The sequence below is a fragment of the Pygocentrus nattereri genome, chromosome 6, assembly GCF_015220715.1.
Source record: "Pygocentrus nattereri isolate fPygNat1 chromosome 6, fPygNat1.pri, whole genome shotgun sequence".
NCBI lineage: Eukaryota > Metazoa > Chordata > Actinopteri > Characiformes > Serrasalmidae > Pygocentrus > Pygocentrus nattereri.
In genome coordinates, this window is record NC_051216.1 from 22,408,054 (window position 1) to 22,428,710 (window position 20,657).

At 37.4% G+C, this 20,657-nt stretch overlaps 1 protein-coding gene across 9 annotated transcripts in view; it reads right to left on the reverse strand.

Moving 5' to 3' along the window:
- rapgef4a (Rap guanine nucleotide exchange factor 4a) overlaps positions 1-20,657 on the reverse strand; it is a 55,627-nt gene that overhangs the window by 5,047 nt on the left and 29,923 nt on the right. For 8 of the 9 annotated variants that reach the window (XM_017692369.2, XM_037539612.1, XM_017692367.2 and 5 more), the window contains 18 exons: positions 20,007-20,071; positions 15,194-15,244; positions 14,986-15,092; positions 14,243-14,364; positions 12,918-13,101; positions 10,444-10,528; positions 9,980-10,040; positions 9,057-9,133; positions 8,678-8,824; positions 6,707-6,813; positions 6,225-6,310; positions 5,409-5,487; positions 4,944-5,094; positions 4,331-4,419; positions 4,181-4,211; positions 4,008-4,086; positions 3,077-3,223; positions 850-947 (listed from right to left, as the gene is read on the reverse strand). In XM_017692369.2, coding sequence (XP_017547858.2) covers positions 850-947; positions 3,077-3,223; positions 4,008-4,086; positions 4,181-4,211; positions 4,331-4,419; positions 4,944-5,094; positions 5,409-5,487; positions 6,225-6,310; positions 6,707-6,813; positions 8,678-8,824; positions 9,057-9,133; positions 9,980-10,040; positions 10,444-10,528; positions 12,918-13,101; positions 14,243-14,364; positions 14,986-15,092; positions 15,194-15,244; positions 20,007-20,071 — 1,766 coding nt within the window. The remainder of the gene's footprint in view (positions 1-849; positions 948-3,076; positions 3,224-4,007; positions 4,087-4,180; positions 4,212-4,330; positions 4,420-4,943; positions 5,095-5,408; positions 5,488-6,224; positions 6,311-6,706; positions 6,814-8,677; positions 8,825-9,056; positions 9,134-9,979; positions 10,041-10,443; positions 10,529-12,917; positions 13,102-14,242; positions 14,365-14,985; positions 15,093-15,193; positions 15,245-20,006; positions 20,072-20,657) is intronic. The other variant, XM_017692370.2, reaches the window with a different exon arrangement.

Genomic DNA, 20,657 nt, shown 5'->3' on the forward strand with positions numbered 1-20,657 from the left:
GTCAATTACAACCAATCAGAATCTACAAACACAGTGAACTACAACCAAACACCATATATAAAATATCAATTATACTCCCATATAATCTTCAGATCAAAACTTTTTTATTTGTTTTCATAATGAAAACAGATTTTTGCAGTGTGTGAATAAATCATGACTAGGTATGCATAATGATACTAAAATCATGACCATATCATCGAATAGTTGCTTTAAAAATTGAAGAATTAGACACTGTATAGACGTTTAGATTATGAATGACCCATTTGATAATACATTTTTTGTACTTAGTGCTGGTTGGTTTTGGAATCTGTATTGGCAGATACATAAAAATATCAGATAACAACATTAGTCCCATTACATTGCATCCTGATTCATGACCAGTAGACCTATAGAAATGATCTGTGATTAAGACAAAAAAAAAATTTACATTAAAGTGTGTTAAAATTAAGAATATTTTTCCATTCTGTATGAATTCTCCATTTTGTTTTTGTGTTTGGTTTTGAGAAGGCAATGATGTGCCAGCACTATTACAGATATACTGTACTAGAGCATTAATGAAGGCAAAATGTTTTGCTTTGTTGTAGGTTTTACACAGCATGTGTTAGCATGTACTTGAGGTAATGCTTGTTCAGATATATGTACACCAGGATGTACATATGACTTCTGGTCCTAGAAGAATGACATCTGGTATAATATAGTGATTTCCCTCATGACATTTGACTCAACTCAGCACTTGATTACCAGGTTTAGTTGGTGTGTTTGAGCATAGAATTCATCAAGCTGAGCTGGACTATTTGAGTGCAAAACATTGTGTTGGTGTGTGTGTGAGTACTCCTGATCATGCTGTACCAAAGAGTCAAGCTGTTCCCTTGAGCAGGTGAACAGACGGCCATTTATACTGAGAGAGGAGAAGATGGACACTTCACTGGGCTTCAGCACTGTTTTATCTGAAAAAGAAAACAGATATTATTCTGTGTGCCTTGAGGAAGCTTTCTGCCAGGTACTACAAACTTTTTTCTTTCAAGACACAAAGTCAGTTTGCAAAACATTGCTTTGTACATGCAATTTTTTTTACAAATGATGGTTGAAGTCTGGCGTAGTTCTAGTCAAGGCAAGTGTACCCCATAACAAATTGGCACTGGTAACATGCCAGCTTAAACCTAGAGACATTACTTAAGAAAAACAAAGTCAGACATGAAAAAAAGCATCATATTTCATCATCATTTAAATGTAGTCAGTGACTAGTTCCATCTTTGTCTATGCCAGATGCCACAAATTATATGGTAATGTTTTGACTCCTAATATTAGTGCATTATTATTATTAGTAGTAGTAGCATTATTATTATTAGTATTATATCCACAAACAAACTCTGTCCTCAGCTTTGCCCTGAAGGAGGGTCAAGGAGTGTGCATTACCCCATTTGGTTGTCATAATAGTGTGTGTACTTGTTCTGTAATAACCCTGAGCCTTCACTCTACTCTTTATCATCACAAACTTGTAAATGTGACAGATATGTTGCAATATATCTGCACAGCAACCAAGTGCTAACGCCACACATGGGCCAAATATTGGCATCCAACTCTGAATACTATGGGGGGCCTTATGGTAACTCTATGGTAAAAAGAAGCTGTTGCTACATTATATCCAAACACGTGTCTGTGACCGCACCATAGTAAGCACTGTGCTTGTCCATATGCGGTGCTGTTATGAAGGTCAACATCAGGCCATGCTGAGGCAGACTGATGCACTGCCAGAGGGAATGGAACTCCAGCAGCCACAGTGGTGCGCAGAATTTTATATGGCACAGCAACAATAATACACTGCTGGGAATAAAGTATTCTTGCGGCAGGCAGCCAGAGGTCACATGCTCTGAGGTCATTAACACATCCAGCTCATAAAATGAATTAGACTGTGATATCAACATGCTCACACCTTTTAAATGAGACATTTTTCTTCTCAAGGGGGATGAATTAACACTCAGTTAACCCCTCAAGAACTATGCCCAGAAGTGGGCACCTGAACGTATCTTGTTATTTTAAACTGCTACTAAACTAGTGACACTGCACACTCTCTATCTACTATCTAAGTCTTTCATATCATCTTATTCAGAAAAAAAACTCAGGTTTTCAGTAATAAAAGTTTTTGAACAGAAATATTCAAATATTGACAAAAATAGTAAAAAAATACAAAACCAGAAACATGTTTACTGCAAGAATAACAAATACATTGCAGAACCTAACCAAAAGGATAATTAAAACAAACAATGTTTGAACTTACAAAAGTTACATGACGTCTCTACTATCTATATGTGCAAGTCTGCAAACCATTTCTCTCAGCTTAGGTGTTTTCAGTTTAAGCTCTTTCTGGTGATGCATGTACTGTTACGTAGCTGTACAGAGCCACATCATACTGTTGACATTTCTTAAGTGTCTCCACTTCTCCTCGGTGCTGCCATATAAAAGCATTTATAGTCTTCAGCACTAATCTTGAAGAAAAGCTTGTTTTTTTAAAAGCCTGAAATGTTTTGAGTCCTTGAGAAGTTGTGCTGAACTTGATAATACGCTGAAACAAGTTAATACTACATCAGTAGTCATATTTTAAAAAAGAGTGTGGGAGAGTATCTAAAGCTAAATCCAAGCTTTGATTGAATCTGATGAATGGTGTATTTAAACCTCTGATTGGCTACCAATGACAAAAAAGTGTTATAAATGGCAGATGAACTTCCATCTGAATATACTAATCTGATGGGTAGTCGACTCTGCAGATGTAGTGTTGACTTGTCTTGTGATTTCACAGGGAAATATGATACACTGTACATACATAAGACACATTGTCAATAAGCTCTGCTTCTCTGGTTCAACGCAGAATTTGAAGTTGATATATGCAAGTTTAAATATAATGCCTCGTTTATGCATCAGCACAATGTTAATCGTTAATGAGATTAAGAGCAAAATGCACACTGTGTATGCGTGTGTGTGTGTGTGTGTGTGTGTGTATGTGCGTGTGTATGTGTGTGTGTGTGTGTGTGTGTGTGTGTGTGTGTGTGTGTGTGTGTGTGTGTGTGTGTGCTCTCACCTCCTGCTGAGCTAAGGTGCACCAGTAGGAGGTCATCTCGTGAGCCCAGTTTATCAGCTACAGCAGACAGGACCTCTCTGACAGAGGCAGACACAGGCACTCGTATGGTGGTGTAGGTGTGGTCACTGCAGTACACCTTAAATAAGACTAGGTACAAAACAGTGATGCTTTTCAGTGCAATAAGCAAGAAAAGAATGCCCTAATGTTCTGACTGTGCAGTAGGTTGATAAGGAGTCAGTGGCCTCCTTACTGCTTTGATACAAGGGGCAATACAATAGATCATGGTATGTCAAGCTTGTAACCAGAGAATAACCCTTTTTGGTGCTATACAGAACGATTTATAATGCATTCTCCATCAAGAATCATTTCATCATGCAAAGAAGCCTTTAAGCTTTAAATGTAAATGGTTCTGAGTGTCCATGGTTCTATCATCTTTATATAGAACTATGGTCTTTACTGAAGAACCATCAGTTTTTGGCTAGGCTAGATTTTCTTTCTGCACATGATTGGAACGGTCTTCCTAGTGACTTAAGACGTCTGACAACCGTCTATTTTCAAAACAATTAAAAAATTGCTTATACTATGCATTTTGTGTCTTTGCATAATGATTGTCTGCTTATTTTGTGTTGTGTGTTTTTGTTTATTGGGTTCAGTTTAATGTGTTTCTTGCCTTGATTTTTGTTTTTTGCCTCTGTGAGAAACACTGTTTAATATTAATGTCAACCTGCCCATGAACTGCAGATCTGCAAATCTGGTATATTTACATTACAAAATAATGATGTTTATTCATGCGTATTGTGCCTGTTAAACAAACAAATGAAGTAAAAAGTGATTTCATGGTGTAGTCTAATGTAACATTAAGCTATCCTTTCAAAACTATTGCCCCTGCCATACATGTAAAAAAAGAAACATATCAGTCAGAAATCCTCACTCTCATCTGTGCTCTTGATTGGCTGTCGTTTCTGCAGTTTCTCATCTCCCATGCTGAACTGGCGGAGCAGCACTTTATGCTAAAGAAGATAGAGAGAATAAGAAAAAACAGCTGCAGGAAGAGCAGCATATGCAATAAAAGATTGCTCCATTACTTCACCTATTTTCTCTCACCTTTTTCTGAGAAGGTTTCCCATCTTCAGAGCTGAAAATAAAGGCAAATGTGTTCAGCCTTAGAAAACTGCACTAAAGTAGTGCATTAGCTTTGCGATACCATGCTTAATTAAAAATCTATATGAATAAAATTGAAGAAAAAGACCTCACTGGTGTTTGAGGACCTTCTCCAGCTCAGGAAGCTGCTCTTTAAGTGCAGGAATAAGACTGGCATCTTCAGATACTGCCATGTAAAATTCCTGCATCACAAGCAACAGAGTGAGCCCAGAGAGAGATTCACACAGAAAAAGCTTAGATCTAAGCTGAATTACGATGCAGTTTAATGGGATAAAATGTGATAACTACTACTAACAATGATAATAACAACATTCACTAAAGAAAATAAAAATATTTTAAAAATATATAAATATATATATATATATATATATATATATATATATATATATATATATATATATATATAACGTACGCATTTGCTTAAGCTGGGAATATCACTCACTGCATGCATGGTTTATTTAAAGTATTGATTTTAGCATTTTCATAACTCTAGACCATACAGCATCAAATATCAGTCCAAAATATCAGTGAAATCTAAACATCAGTCTGATGCTGATATTTTTAAAGCAAATATCTGCCAATATACATATAATTCTGATATCATCAGAAGTTATGATAATATCAGTAATGATTTTACTGCACTTTTCAGAACTGAAATGGAGCCGTCCTTGGCCTTTGTGTTCATGTGTGGTGTGCTGAATGAAACCTGGAGAAAGGCCAGTGAACTCTCCTCCTCCTGTAGGTGGTCAGTGTTGATGGCAGCCCACTGCAGCACCAGGCGCATGACCCTGCGCTTGTTATTCAAAGCATAGTCCAGCCTCTCCTGATCACTGCCCTGAGATGCCTGCGCATGGTAGGTTCACTGGGGTTAAGGACACAATGCATTATACAGCACCAGGCCTGTTACAGCTGCTGAGAAGTTTCTACATACCAGACATTGTATTACGTTTATCAGAAGTTTCTACTACTAATAGAACTAAATCTACGAAGGTTTTCTGTGATTTTTGGTCTGACATTTTAGTCTGACTACATTACACAACAACATGTCATGTGGATCTGACATATTGGAGGAACCTGTGGCTTCACAATGGGTTTTTAAACAGTACTGACACACATAACCACTCAAGTCTAAACAAAAAGAGGAAGAGAAAGAGAGTGAAAGAAAGGATATTGGGCAATAAGGAGTGGACACAGTTGAGTATTGGGGATAAACACACAGTGCATAAGCACAAAGTCATCCAACGCTGGATCTGCAGGTAGAGAAAGAGAGGCATAAAGAGACAAAACATAAGATAAATGGAAACAGAAAGAGGAGACAGCAAGAAAGAAAACAGAAAAAATAGATAAATGCAATACACAGATCTCTGAATCATGAGCAAACTGTTCAGTCTACAGCATTAGATCAGTCAAGTTCAGTTCACATAAGCGTATGTCCAAACAGATGGGCAGTAGTGGCCTAGCCCACTCAGCCCTCACTCATGCCCTGATTATGATCTCTGGGAGAAGAGGACACAGTAAAAATGTTCCCTTGTTAAATCTAGCTAAAAGCTTTTAACTGTTGATTTTATTCAAATGGTTAAAAAGGAAATGTGATTAAAAATTCACTCAAAAACTGCTTTAGAAAATTAGCTTAGGTAAAGCCTGATTCTGTGTAAAATTAATACTGTTAATGTTACTTACAAAGCACAACATGTATTATAATATTATTATTAATAATAATAATAATAACAATAATAAACATATATATAATTTACAAACACTCTGAGTATCATTTTAAACATATGAAATATAATATTTCATACATTGAACTGCACATCAAAGTGCTGTACAGTGCATGTTTAAAAAAGGCAGCAGAGAAAAGAAACAAGAGGAAGTCAAAAGCATAAAATACAAAAATGAGCCAAAATAATAATGCAACAAATAAAGTCAAATCAATACATTTATCAATCCATCAAAGAGTTCTCATCTGTTAGCAGTGTTGGAGTACCTGACTCTGTGAACTGGGAATCTAACTTCATAGTCTCGAGGAAGTGTTCCAAAATCTTCTCTGGAGTTCCAGACATCACAGTGTACCTGCAGAGTTCAACGTCATTGATTTAAGGTCTTTCAGAAGAACACAATGAAAGCAGATGAAAAAGTGCAGCCTCTCAAATTATGGACAATATACACAATAGTGATGCACTGAATTCAACACGTAGATACATTACATTAATAGTTTTGTCTTTCAGTTACTAACTGACAACAACTGTATTGATGTAAATTTTTTATAAAAAGATTATTTTGTTTATGAGAAAATTCAAATTATTTACCAAGTAAAATTCAATTTGTCATATTTTTTAGTATAAAAACAATGAGGGAGAGAGAGAAAGAGGTGCAAAGATAGAGAGGTAAAGAGGCAGAGAGCAACAAGCAGACATAGAGAAAGAGAGAGAGAGAGACAGAGAGAGAGAGAGAGAGAGATAGACATACTTCAGCGGTGAGGAGCCCACATGACTGGAGCTTCTGATGTTGCTTTTTTCGAGAACTAAAACATCCTCTTCATGTTCCTTCAGTCGCACCGTATTTGCTTCTACATCCTACAAACACATAGATGTTGCTTGTTGTTTATGTTAATATATATGTTTCTGTACAAAAACAACTCATCGCTGATTTACTTGTAATCACACACACAGCCACTTACAGTGCAGAGCACACACACACACATACACAGAGGCTGGATTACTGAATGGTGGGGTCAGCATGGTGGATTAGTACTGTTGTGAAAGTAGCACTGAGGGTAAAGTGTAGTCAGCAGATTAACTGATGCTGAAGCTGAGATCAATGTAAACACACACTCCTACATTTTACACTTCTCTGTACAGAGCAAGTACAGAACACAGTTGATACAACACAAAAGAAAACTATCACAATATCAGTACTGCATCATATAATCAGCCCTAATAGGCAAAAGCTGACATTTACTCTATTCATACTCCACATATCATTGTTTCTTCATTTTTATTTTTCTACATTACTGGTGCACAGGAGCTGTCTTTTACATTGAGTGATCATTTCATAATGAATAAGCCAACATATTGCTTTAAATAAATAAATAAATAAATAGCTTTAAACGCCCCCATAGTCGCTTTAATTAAAACCTCATTACATTATTTATTTACATCCTTCTGTAAAGTTTCTATTTTGGAGATACACAGCTTTTTTATTGGACAGTGATGATAAACAGGGACATGACTGTACTGAGAGTAAATTAAATAAGTGCACTGGAGCTACGAGGCTAATGTAGCTAACAAGTGAAAGACAGTCACCACAATTCTACAATTAGCCATACTTACACTCCAACACTAACAAAGCAAGCTTCAGACACTAAGCATGTCTGTGCTGACTATGTTTGTGGTAGGAGGAAAATTGTGTGTTTTTTTTTTTTTCTTTTTTGTTGTGAACCATTGCTATATGTTTAGAGTGACACAGAATTAATTGTTGTAGTATTGCAAAGTAACCAGCAGAGGGAGACTATGACCAATCAAAATACTGTATCATTCAGAAGCAGATTAAGTCTAGACCCCTTTTGAGAAGCAACCTTGTCAAATTACATGTTTTGTTAATTTTCTAATTGGAAATAAATACATATCCTCTACAGAGAACATACAATGCATATTTTAATTTGAATTACTGGTTGCTGAATTTAACATGTTGGGGGAAAAAATCAAACAAAATGTGGGAAAAATAAACGGAAATTATGCCCTAAATGCCATGTTTAAGTTTTGTGTTTAAGTTAATGTGTTAAATTATTTATATATATATATATATATATATATATATATATATATATATATATATATATTTATAGAAAAACAACATGAGGACTTTTGCACATGACTGCTCATATGAAATGAAAAAAAAAAAGACTCCTGCAGTCCAGTCTGTCAAATTAGAGCAAATTGGTCAAATGCAAATGTCTGTTAAATTATGTATTGTTTGGACAAAACATGCCTCTCACCTTCTGCATGCAGGCACACATCCACACACACAAACACACACCCACACACACACAGGGTGTCTGGTCAGACACAGCTCTGGTTTTTCTGAGCTAGGACACTTATTGTCTAAGCAACGAGAGACACTGAGACAGACAGAAAGAAAGAGGAGAAGTGAGAAAGAAAGAAAGAAAGAAAGAAAGAAAGAAAGAAAGAAAGAAAGAAAGAAAGAAAGAAAGAAAGAAAGAAAGAAAGAAAGAAAGAAAGAAAGAAAGAAAGAAAGAAAGAAAGAAAGAAAGAAAGAAAGAAAGAAAGAAAGAAAGAATCAGAGAGCGAACAAAGGAGAAAAAGCATCCAAAAGTAGAATTATTGTGCATCTGGCTCAGAGCACATAATCACAAAAGTACTGTGAAATATGTAATCGATGTATTTATAAAAATGTATTGTAATGCAATTCAGTCCTCACCCTGAGGATTCTGTTAAAGTCCTCTTTATCCACCCTCAGGAAATGGCAGTTGTCCTCTCGCAGGACTATGGAGGCTGCACGTGGTGCATCATTCACCAGAGCCAGCTTTCCAAAATCATCACCCTCATGCAGTGTGCAGACCACACCCTGAAACACACACACCATCTTTATACTCCAACACTGGCCACAGCATGCCCACTCACAGCAAACACACTAACACACTCAAACACGCTCTCTAAAACTTCTTTTTCAGTTACTACACACATACACACAGCTAATCATAATAAACGGCTCTAATATGGTTAGCCGGCTAGGTTTTAAACAGATTAGAAGCTTAATTTGTCATTTGAACAGGTCTTTGAACAGTAACTGATCTCACCTTTCCGTAAATGACCACATTAACTGAGCCCTTAAGGATGATGTACCATGAGGTGCCTTCCTCACCCTGATTAAACACTAACAATGAGAGAAACGACCGGCAGTGAAAAAACAGAACAAAGATTAAAACAAAGAGAACCACCCAGAACTCACACTAAAATGGATCAGTAGTATGTAAACAAAGTCATTCAGAGTAGCGTGATAATGATGGTAACAGGACACAGGGGTTACAATATCTACAACACAAATATAATCACTCTAAGTGACATTAATAAACTGTTTCTGTTCAAAGAAAATCAAGTATCTACAAAGTGGCAACATTACAAGAAAAGGCAAAAATTTGCTTTACTTTTAGTGTAAATTGGTGTAAAGAGATATTATTTTATTGTCCTTATCTTAGATCTTTCATAAAACAACATCTCATGTGTATGTAACAACAAACTTAGAGTGATGTACCTTTCAAAGGCTCTTCCAACATTTGGTTTCTATCACCTCCAATATGAACAATTCTGATTTGTTATGTTTCTCTAAAACTTTAAAAGTTTAATTTTAATTAGACAGTCTGGGAATATATATTATATATATCCTTTATATTGAGTCAAACTTTCATGATGAATGGTCCAGAGGAAACGGCCCAAAATTGCTTAGAAATATTTCTGGTAAGTAAAGCAGGTTTTGTCCTTCTCCAGTAAAGTTACCATTTTGGAGACATTTTGTTCTGACAACAGTGATACACACACACACACACACACACACACACACACACACACACACACACACACACACATATATATATATATATATATATATATATATATATACACACACATTAATAGTTTTTAATCTAATTTTGTATGCAGGGAAAGTGCCTTTATACCTAAGGTTTGTGAAGTAAGCCACATGAGATTTAGATTCTCCACTTACATACTGTTCCTGCTTTTGCATGGGACTCAAAAATGAGGACACCTGCTAATTCCCTTTTTACCTGAAAAAAAGAAATTGCAATAAATAGCAATAAATAATACAAGTCTCCCTACATCATCATCATTATCTATATATCCATATACCTTATACCATCATTATACCATTATGCCATCATTATAACCATATCCCATCATTACCTATATTATCGCAACATACCAATGCCCTTTCTTTGGTTAGAGTATTTTTGTGAACCATGACCTACGCTTTTTATCTGCATTTTAATTTCAGGCACAAGTAACTTCAGTAGATACTGTTCTTATAGTCTATTGTCTTTTAAGCTTTAATGTAGTCTGAACAGACGTTCCTGATGAAGGTTACACTGTACAGACTTCCCACTGAGGGTCCACTCATGAGGAGACTGCAAATATATTAAAGTAATTTAAGATAGCAATGCTTCTACTTACTGTCGTGGAGAGGTGTGATAAGGCTTTTATATGCAGCAGCTCCTCATAAATAATCTCTAAGTCATCTACAGTCCTCTGCCCAGGCCTAGAGAAAGAGAGCAAAAAAGGAGAAAGAAAGAAAGATTCTGAAATCATAAGTTTTAAGACATTAGGCTGCAGTACACTGCTTTCTTCCTTGACAAACTTAAAGGATGCATATCCTACATTTTTTGTATTTAAATTTTCCTCCTGAGGTCCACCCACAATGTTTGTGTGCTTTTATGTACCAAAAACAGTCATGGTTTTATATCGCCACTCTCCAGCCTTTCTTTATCCCTTAGGATTAAACAGAATGTTTTATTAGTGCTTTTAAGACCAATATGTAAATAATCTCTGTTCTGACTGACAGTCTTGTATTGTGCCTCATTCAAAAGGGAGTCTGGATTAAAACAGTCCTTATAACCTAAGTGTGAATGGACAGAGTTAAACTGCTACAGGCTGAATGGGCAGAGCTAAACTGCTGGGGACTGAATAGACTGGGCTAAACTGCTGCAGGCTGAATGGGCAGAGCTAAACTGATGGAGACTGAATAGACTGGGCTAAACTGTTGCAGGCTGAATGGGCAGAGCTAAACTGATGGAGACTGAATAGACTGGGCTAAACTGTTGCAGGCTGAATGGGCAGAGCTAAACTGATGGAGACTGAATAGACTGGGCTAAACTGCTGCAGGCTGAGTGGGCAGAGCTAAACTGCTGGAGACTGAATAGACTGGGCTAAACTGCTGCAGGCTGAGTGGGCAGAGCTAAACTGATGGAGACTGAATAGACTGGGCTAAACTGCTGCAGGCTGAATGGGCAGAGCTAAACTGATGGAGACTGAATAGACTGGGCTAAACTGTTGCAGGCTGAATGGGCAGAGCTAAACTGATGGAGACTGAATAGACTGGGCTAAACTGCTGCAGGCTGAATGGGCAGAGCTAAACTGATGGAGACTGAATAGACTGGGCTAAACTGCTGCAGGCTGAATGGGCAGAGCTAAACTGATGGAGACTGAATAGACTGGGCTAAACTGTTGCAGGCTGAATGGGCAGAGCTAAACTGATGGAGACTGAATAGACTGGGCTAAACTGCTGCAGGCTGAGTGGGCAGAGCTAAACTGATGGAGACTGAATAGACTGGGCTAAACTGCTGCAGGCTGAATGGGCAGAGCTAAACTGATGGAGACTGAATAGACTGGGCTAAACTGTTGCAGGCTGAATGGGCAGAGCTAAACTGATGGAGACTGAATAGACTGGGCTAAACTGCTGCAGGCTGAGTGGGCAGAGCTAAACTGATGGAGACTGAATAGACTGGGCTAAACTGCTGCAGGCTGAATGGGCAGAGCTAAACTGATGGAGACTGAATAGACTGGGCTAAACTGCTGCAGCCTGAATGGGCAGAGCTAAACTGATGGAGACTGAATAGACTGGGCTAAACTGTTGCAGGCTGAATGGGCAGAGCTAAACTGATGGAGACTGAATAGACTGGGCTAAACTGCTGCAGGCTGAGTGGGCAGAGCTAAACTGATGGAGACTGAATAGACTGGGCTAAACTGCTGCAGGCTGAATGGGCAGAGCTAAACTGATGGAGACTGAATAGACTGGGCTAAACTGTTGCAGGCTGAATGGGCAGAGCTAAACTGATGGAGACTGAATAGACTGGGCTAAACTGCTGCAGGCTGAGTGGGCAGAGCTAAACTGATGGAGACTGAATAGACTGGGCTAAACTGCTGCAGCCTGAATGGGCAGAGCTAAACTGATGGAGACTGAATAGACTGGGCTGAACTGTTGTTGGCCTAGCTGATTTGGGTTAAGCTGCTGTAGGCTGGACAGGAGAAGCTAAGATGCTGAAGACTGAATGGGCAGGGTTAACAGGCTAAACTGCTGTAGGCTGAATGGATTGGAGCTAAACTGATGTAAGATGAATGGGTGAGGCTAAACAACTAAAGGCTGAACGGGTGGTGCTGAACTGCTGTAGATTGAATGGGCAAGGCTGAACGTCTGCAGGTGGAGAGGGTTGAGCTAAATTGCCATGGAATGAATCGGTGTGCCTAAACTGCTGTAGATTGAATGAGTGGATATATGTAATTATGCTGTTTTTTGTGACATCACAAAAACAGTGAATTTAAATTGATCGCATGAAGTGGGGAGTGAACGGTAAATTATTTGAATCTTTAACATGTTACATACTACATCATATTCTTTTATTTAAAAAAGTGAACACAATTTAGTTTTCCAAGATATAGAATCTTTAAAATGCCCTTTCCTTCAGTGTTTTATGTTCGTTGAATAGACTCAGCTCTCTTTAAAGTAGATCTATGCAGGAAGCCTGCCAGAATAACAGTGAATATAAATCAGTTATATTTTGAAGCAGCCCTATTCATAGCTGTGCCCTTGGGGCTAATATAATGATGATACAGCCTTAGAGGTCACTCGTGTTTCTGGGGCGAGAGCATACTGTTTTCGAAGGATCATGCGCATGTGAGCATCAGGGCCCATCTGAGACAGGAGGAGCAGCGTGTCCTGCAGTTCTTCATCAGTCTCCTTCTTCTCCTCCTCACTGGCGAGCAATGCATCATCCTGCTCATCATCCAAGAAGCGATAAAACAGGTACTTATCCTGGAAGTCCAGCTCATGGTCAACTGCAACACAACACAGACCAGCACTTATCATTTAAGATCATCAAGATGTGCACGTATGCACACAGTCACACTTACATGACCGCACCATAATATGTGCTGCCCTGATTGTGCTTGCTGCAGTGATTTGGGCTGACTGAAAAAAGATCTCCTGTCAGGACTGAGCACATGTAATAAGTAAGCTATGCTACATCTGGACTAGAGTCAGACTTGAATGTGTGCCAAAGGAGAGCAATAAAGCCTGTAAATTACATCTGCTTCATTCCAGTAGAACATCAGCTCAGTTCCAGTCACACAGCTCATTCATACTCAGAGTGATTCCACTATAACCATATGTGATAGAGTAGTGGACAAAAATATCACACTTGTTACACAGTACAGGCTGGGAGTGTAAACTGAGTTGTCAGTTTATCAGGTACATCTACTATATCAGAAACTACTTTATCAGAAACATCTACCATAAAGTCATATATATGCACTTTGTAGATTTGCATGCACTGACTGTGTCCCATTTGCATCACAATTTATCAGCCACTCTCTATGATCAGTGTACAAGGACCACCACCAGATACTGTTTGAGTGGTGAACCCTTCTCAGATCAGTGGCACCAACAAGGTTAATTGTTAGATAGTTAGTAGTACCAGCAATAGTGGTGTTGCACTGACCAACAAAATACAGCTGCATACAGAGATGAAGACTTAGTCAAGCATTTTGTTATCGAAAATTTTCAATGATGGACATTATTACTGCATGCAAAAAAGTTTTTACCTTAATATCTGGATAGCAAATAGCCAAAACAGTCTGAAAGCCATACTTGCAAATAAATGTATTATACATTTGCTGTTAACTTACAGATTGCATTCCCTTAAATATAAAGCACTCAGTCAGGACTGCTTTTTGAACAAGGGAAGGCCAATCAGAACAGAGCTATTATTTTTTTAAATGTCAGTCTTAAAAGCAGTTTCAAAAACAAAATCAAAACAAAAAATCATATTTACTTCTTAGGGCTAAGAGGAGGTTCGAAACTAACGGCTAACTGAATTCTGACTGTTACGGTATATAAAATCATATGGTATATAAAATCAGATAAGCACAGGCAGTGTAAAAATGGTCATGATGTGTATTTTATGACAGTTGAACTGACCATGGTTGAGCACTCCCTCCTCCAGCAGCACCTGCCACATCCCCACTGCCTGAACCCGTGAGTGCACACAGGAACCCTGCTGCATCTGCCAGTCAACGAGCTCTGTACCTACACAGCACCTCCTGCACGCGCACACACACACACACACACAAAGCATCACTGAATGATCATTCATATACAAAAATTTGGGACACTGTGAAAAATCTAAATAAAAACAGAATGCAAAGATGGGCAAATCGGTTAAACCCTATATTCAGCTGAAAATAGCTGAAAAATATTAAAAGCTGAAAGTGAAAAATGTTATTGTTTTTTGAAAAATATATGCCCCTTTTCGAATATGATACTGGCAATGTTTCAAAAACGTTGGGACAGAGGCATGTTTACCACTGTGTTTCATACACAGTCTATAAAAATTACTCACATAGTGGATTCAGACAGGGCTAAAATCAAAGAGAAATGACAATAAAAATTACCCCACCTCCTCATGTTAAACTAATCCTGAATAGTGCTTTACACTGAAAAAATGTGTTTAATTCACTTGGTACAAACGTGTGCATCCTTTCCACATATCATCAACATCAACACATTCATTTCACAAAATCTGGAAAAACTTCATGAAAATTATTTTATTCAATGATGCTATGCATATTTTATATGTCCATGATGTACACATTTTAACCAGGCAAAATCAGTGCATCACTTTTCAGCATAGACTAAAATCTCACTGTTCCTCAGATGCCCACCTGTAAGTCTTCAGGTGGTACTTTCTGTCACGGATCATGTGAGGTGCCTGGGAGAGGATGGCATTCCTCAGCATCTTGCCCGCCCACAAAATCTTCTCTGATGGTACCTACAAATAACAAATATTTAAATCAGAACAGGGTGCTGTATGGCACAGGGCTGTGACTCACTCACACTGCTGTCAATCTGCAGATGGGATGGATTTAATACCTGTATTATGGGTTTGGGATGGAGTTTGGCAATGTTTTCAACAAATGATTTCTGAAAAACAAAATGCAGAGAGAGGCAGAGGCACACACTGAAAAAACATGATGAAACAACAGAAAAATGAAAAAGAAAGAGAGAATGTGAGACAGAAAAACTTAGTGCATTTACCCATTAACACGTTCAATTTCAGAAAAAAATAAGCCAGTCACTTTATTCTGACAGAGCTCTATTTCTGCTGCTTTAACAGTATAGCTACTCCTTTAGACAATGCCATCTGAAGAACACATCAATAATCAATGAGGTTTTCATCCTCTTGCAGCCTGAAGAGCTGACTTAGAAACCTGAGAAAGTGACAGTCATCACAATCATCAAAACATCACTAGCTGTTGCTGAGTAATGCGAATTCATAAAGGGCTCTTCCAGATCGCTACATCACACTATACTCCTTAGAGAAAACCATCTCTGTCCTTTAAACATGAAAACTATACACGCCATAACAGGCCTCTGTTCACAGAATGTCATCACACCAAGAATGGCTGAGCAATGACCACTTCTTCCATCCACATGAACTGTAAAACATAAAGGCTCGTTTCCTTAATTAAATTGATTCAGAATTTTAATCCAGTTTTAGCTCACTTACTGTTAATCAGCATTTAAGATGACACTAGGCCATTTTAAGCCACTAGCACCTGTGAAGTGTTCTTCAAATCCATTCCTGCATGCAATCAAACAGTGTATTGTGTAGAAACTCATTATGCAAAGCTGGTGAAATAAAACATTCAGCATTTCATTATGATTAACTATTTTCAGAAACTGAAAGCAACAGTCAGCAAAACAATTTCTGTATTTCCATTCTTTTAAAATACACACATTTATCAACTCTGAGAAAACAAGCTATTTAAAGCACTGAGAACAATTTAGGAAATAAACCTTTAAAATGTACCATCATGCCCCAGGACATATGAATTTTTTTTTAAGTCGTTGCTTTTGTAATGTCACAACAGTCACCAAATTTACATGTATGATCATATGCAAACGTTTGGGCACCTCTGGAAAAATGACCGTTGCTGATTTTCAGTTTAAGGTAAGTACACACTATCTTCAGAGAACACACTGCTGAACATTTTAATGCACAATTACTGTTTATTTGCTGAGGTTTACTTATTGGGATATAGATAAAACATAACATTTGGCCACTTTGATACAAAAAAACACTTTGTAATTTACATATTTTTCCTCAATATGACAAACTTGGCAAATAAAAAGACACTGTCCACTACAACTTGCAGAAAATGCCATGTTCCCTATAGAGGATGTGTTAGCTTATTCGCACTAAGAAAACCAACAAAACATGTAATTTGATTGGGGTTGTTTAAACTTTTGTATACGGCTCTGTCTAACTACTGGGCCTACACTTTTGCCTGCACATTTAAATTGAAATTAAAAGTAGTATTTGGGCTCCAACTCCTTTTTGAATGAAATGCTATACTATTTAGAGTTTAATTTTAAGGGAAAAAGACAGGTTGGAAAATGGTCATGTAAAAAACGCATTATGATGGGTTTATAAACCACAGAACTGTTTGCACCTTTGTGCTCTTGAGTGTGTGTAGAATCTGATCTTACCTAAAGAACAAATCCCAAATAAGAAAGCATTGACGAATGTCAGAATCCTTTTGAAAACTGAATGAGTTTTAAGAGAGATTTCTCCTTAAGAATGGTTGGTGCATGAGGCCCAAGGAGATCAGGGCCCATATTCACAATGCTGACTGAGGATCAGATTCATGGACAGATCGGGATTTCTAATATGAGAGGTTTCGTGAATATGGGCCCAAAAGAAAAAACAAAGGAGACATCTGCTTGAGACTCCTGCTGCTCAGATTCTTCTACTAAGCAAAATACCCCAAGCATGTCTCCTCTTTAGTTTTAGTAGAAATCTCGATATTTAGATAAATTTAAATATAAAAATGACTAATCACTCTACCCTACATCATAATTTGAAAAAGCGCAAATTTCAAATCGCAAGAGCTGCGATTTTTAATACAGCCTATATTATCGACAATGTTGTTTTAAATTTTAACTGGCTTTTAACCTAACATCACAGAGAATGTGAACCATCTGGAGTGGAGCTAGACCAATCAGAAGCAACCAGCCATGTGCTGTGACATCACAACCACAACTAACTGGCAGTCTGACCCACTATATTCAGTGCTCAAGCCTCAAGCCAGAAAAACATGGATATGTCTCATATGTCTCATGGATATGCCAAAATAACAATGTAGATTTTTATAGAAAATAACTACAATATACATCACAGCCACAATATTGGTCAGAAAAATTGCAATTCTGCCCAAATCATTCAGCCTTACAATAAAGTCACACATTGTGCTCATGTTTTATCTGAAAATAAACTCTCATTTGCACTTTATCTCTGCTGTACCACATGTCTTCTTTTGCTGTCTAATTATATTTCTCCTAGAGGCTTTTAGGCTAATCACTATTAATTCTTCTGAGCCATCAGGGAACAACATTTGCACCAAAAAATCCCCTCTGGGATCCTGAGAAGTCAAACAATGTTTTCATACAGTATTATGGAGTCTAGTTATGGAATTTACTTTTGAGTAAAGTCAACAATGTGCGTAAAGTGAACAATTTCGTCTTCCGTAGTAATGGTGAATGCAGAAACATCAGTGTGTGGTGAACAGCAGGCATGGCTGTAGGAGCTGCTCTCCTTCTGTCTTTCTGGAAGCCCAGGAAAAATCATTCTGCCCTACAGCCATGCCCAGCACACCCACTGCCAGAAACTCCCACACAAACTCTTTCAATTATGCATTGCACTATATAACCCTGTTGTACATTCAGTGCAGATTCTACCACTGCAAACTAAACTGCAACACACAACTATAGACACAGCTCCACAACCTTGAATCTATGTACACATATACTCACTTTTCTCTATACATAATCATTACAACATTTGGGCACTGTTCAAGACTCTATGAGCTCAGTCTCAAGCAGCTGTACTGTGTAGCACAGGGTGGCCCAGTCATACAAAATGGTACACTTGCTAGGATGAATGAAGACCATATGACAAAACATAGTCTTTAGAGGGATTTGTGCAGGCTGAGTGAGAGAACATGGGGGATGGGCAGTAATTGTGGTGCTGACAGTTGCTCATTCTTGATGGAAGACAATATATAAAACACTGTTAAATGAAGCTCCTATGTGTGTTACTGATGACTGCAAATTATATTGACTTTTAAAAGTCAAAGTTACTGCCAGCAATAACAAAAGTGAGGTAGAATTTAATACTACTTTTTCTCACCTGTAGCTTATTAAACAGAAAAAAAACCTTTACTTTTTTGTCATTGAACTCTTAGTACACAGCGTAAGTGAAATAATAATTCTTTAAATAAATAACTACATAATTAGTCATATAATGGTGTAATTGTGTTTATTAATATTGTGAAACAACATTATAATGATTCAGATAACTCTCAACTTCCTAATCAACGTCACGCATACACTAAGAATAATTTATAAACAATAAGCAACATCCGCAGCCCAAAAGTGTGCGGGATATTTATAGTCTGTGATTTCTGGCTGCCCAAAAGCATCTGTAACAAAAGGGTCAAAATGCACATAAATGCAGCTAATCCACAGAGGTGACAGAGGCTATCTGAGAAGGGAAAGGAAATGACCAGCAGCCAAGGAGGGGCAGGAAATGTGATGTACATGCACGCTTGCCATAACTGCTGTGTTTATATTTAGACAAAAGTTTGAATAAACTTCACATTCTTGCATTATTTTGACAAGACTGCAGAATGGAAAGGATGTTGTTACATCAGCATTCACGCAGACAGGAGGCTGGATATGCGTCACTTATAGGAAAAGGAAAAAAAGCATTTAGGCCACACTGCAAGTGTAGCTTTCCTCAACACCGTCAGCTACAGGAATCTGACACACTGATATAAATAATGCATTAAATATACTTGATTTAAACATATACATAACTTCCACATTGATTTTATTAATCATTATTAATACATCTGGTTTAAACGAATAAGTAATTATTGACGTATTTTGCTGATCAATAGTTATTTAAATATCTTACTACTTTCTGTTGCAAATCATCAACATCGGAAAACTTATTACACTTAAAGACATTTATGAAAATCCTCTACAGCGCTTTCATTATTTATATATCACGGTGTAAATGGTTAATAATTCAAATGGTAGCAATTATCAACAAAGTGGCAATTATATAATTATTAACAGTATTAATGAACTATTAGGTATTGATGAAGCTGCAACTTATGAGGGCCTATTTTAATAAAGTGTTATCAAAAGTAAACCTAACCTTTTTCTATTCAGTATTTTCTGCATGTCCTTATTACTAATGCATTTTGTATTACTGACTCTTAAAACACTTTCATATTCATGTTAAATACATTAGAAGTTGTCTGCCAAAGCTAATGTAACAGGTCATGCTTACGCTATTTACACTCAACAGCGAAAATGTACTGCAATATGTCTAAACTGCAACAGCTCAGAATGTTGTGGTAAAAAATAAAAAATAGATGCAATTTTGCTTAAATTTTATTTATTTTATAGACTCTGAAAGTTAAAACAATTTTTTGTTGAGGTTAATTTTCTAAACGTTTGGAAAGCCAAAAGTGGCTGTAGCAGCAGAAACACTGATCTATAGTTTGAAGCAAAATTTGATGTATTTTTAGTAGCTGCTAAGAGAATGAATAGAATGTTTAAGAAAGTAATGTTCAAATCAGGGAAAAAAGACATCTTGAGAGTTTGTTCATACCTTGCTCAAGTGTTTGGACACTGATCCCAGAGAGTTGCTACTCAAGTTCTCTTTGTCAGGCATTCCTATCGGGAAACAGTTGAATACCAGTGACTTTTATAATCCAGTTAACATTTTTTTCTCTGACAAAGACAATGGAATTTAGAATGTACACACACACACACACACACACACACACACACCTCTGAAGAACTCGTCTACCACAGTGGTGTAAATATTAAACCACACTGTTGCAAAAGAGTAAAAGACTGAGTTAAATGCAGTTTGATGGACAGGAGGCTGCTGGGAGATAATGGTGAGGCCGTATGAGGATGTGTGTGAGGGTGTGTTTAGTTTTTACAGGCAGGTCCTGAGGGAGGTCAGGAAGAGAAGCTTGGTCATCATTTAAGGTTACAGCACTAAGCTCCACTCCTTCAGGACAAACAACCCATTTAATGCATCCGGCCTAGTAATAGTCTAATCTTATCCAAAGCGCATCCTCTCTCTCAGTCAAGTCCTTCTCAGTGAAAAACACTGCTAAAAGTCTTTTAGCTGTAGAAAAAAAAAAAACTGTGGACCAATAATGGCCTTCCTCTTTTATTCTGACCATCTCAACACAAGACTGTGTTCCCATGTACTGAACACACAGAAATTTTGTTGATACCTTTATCT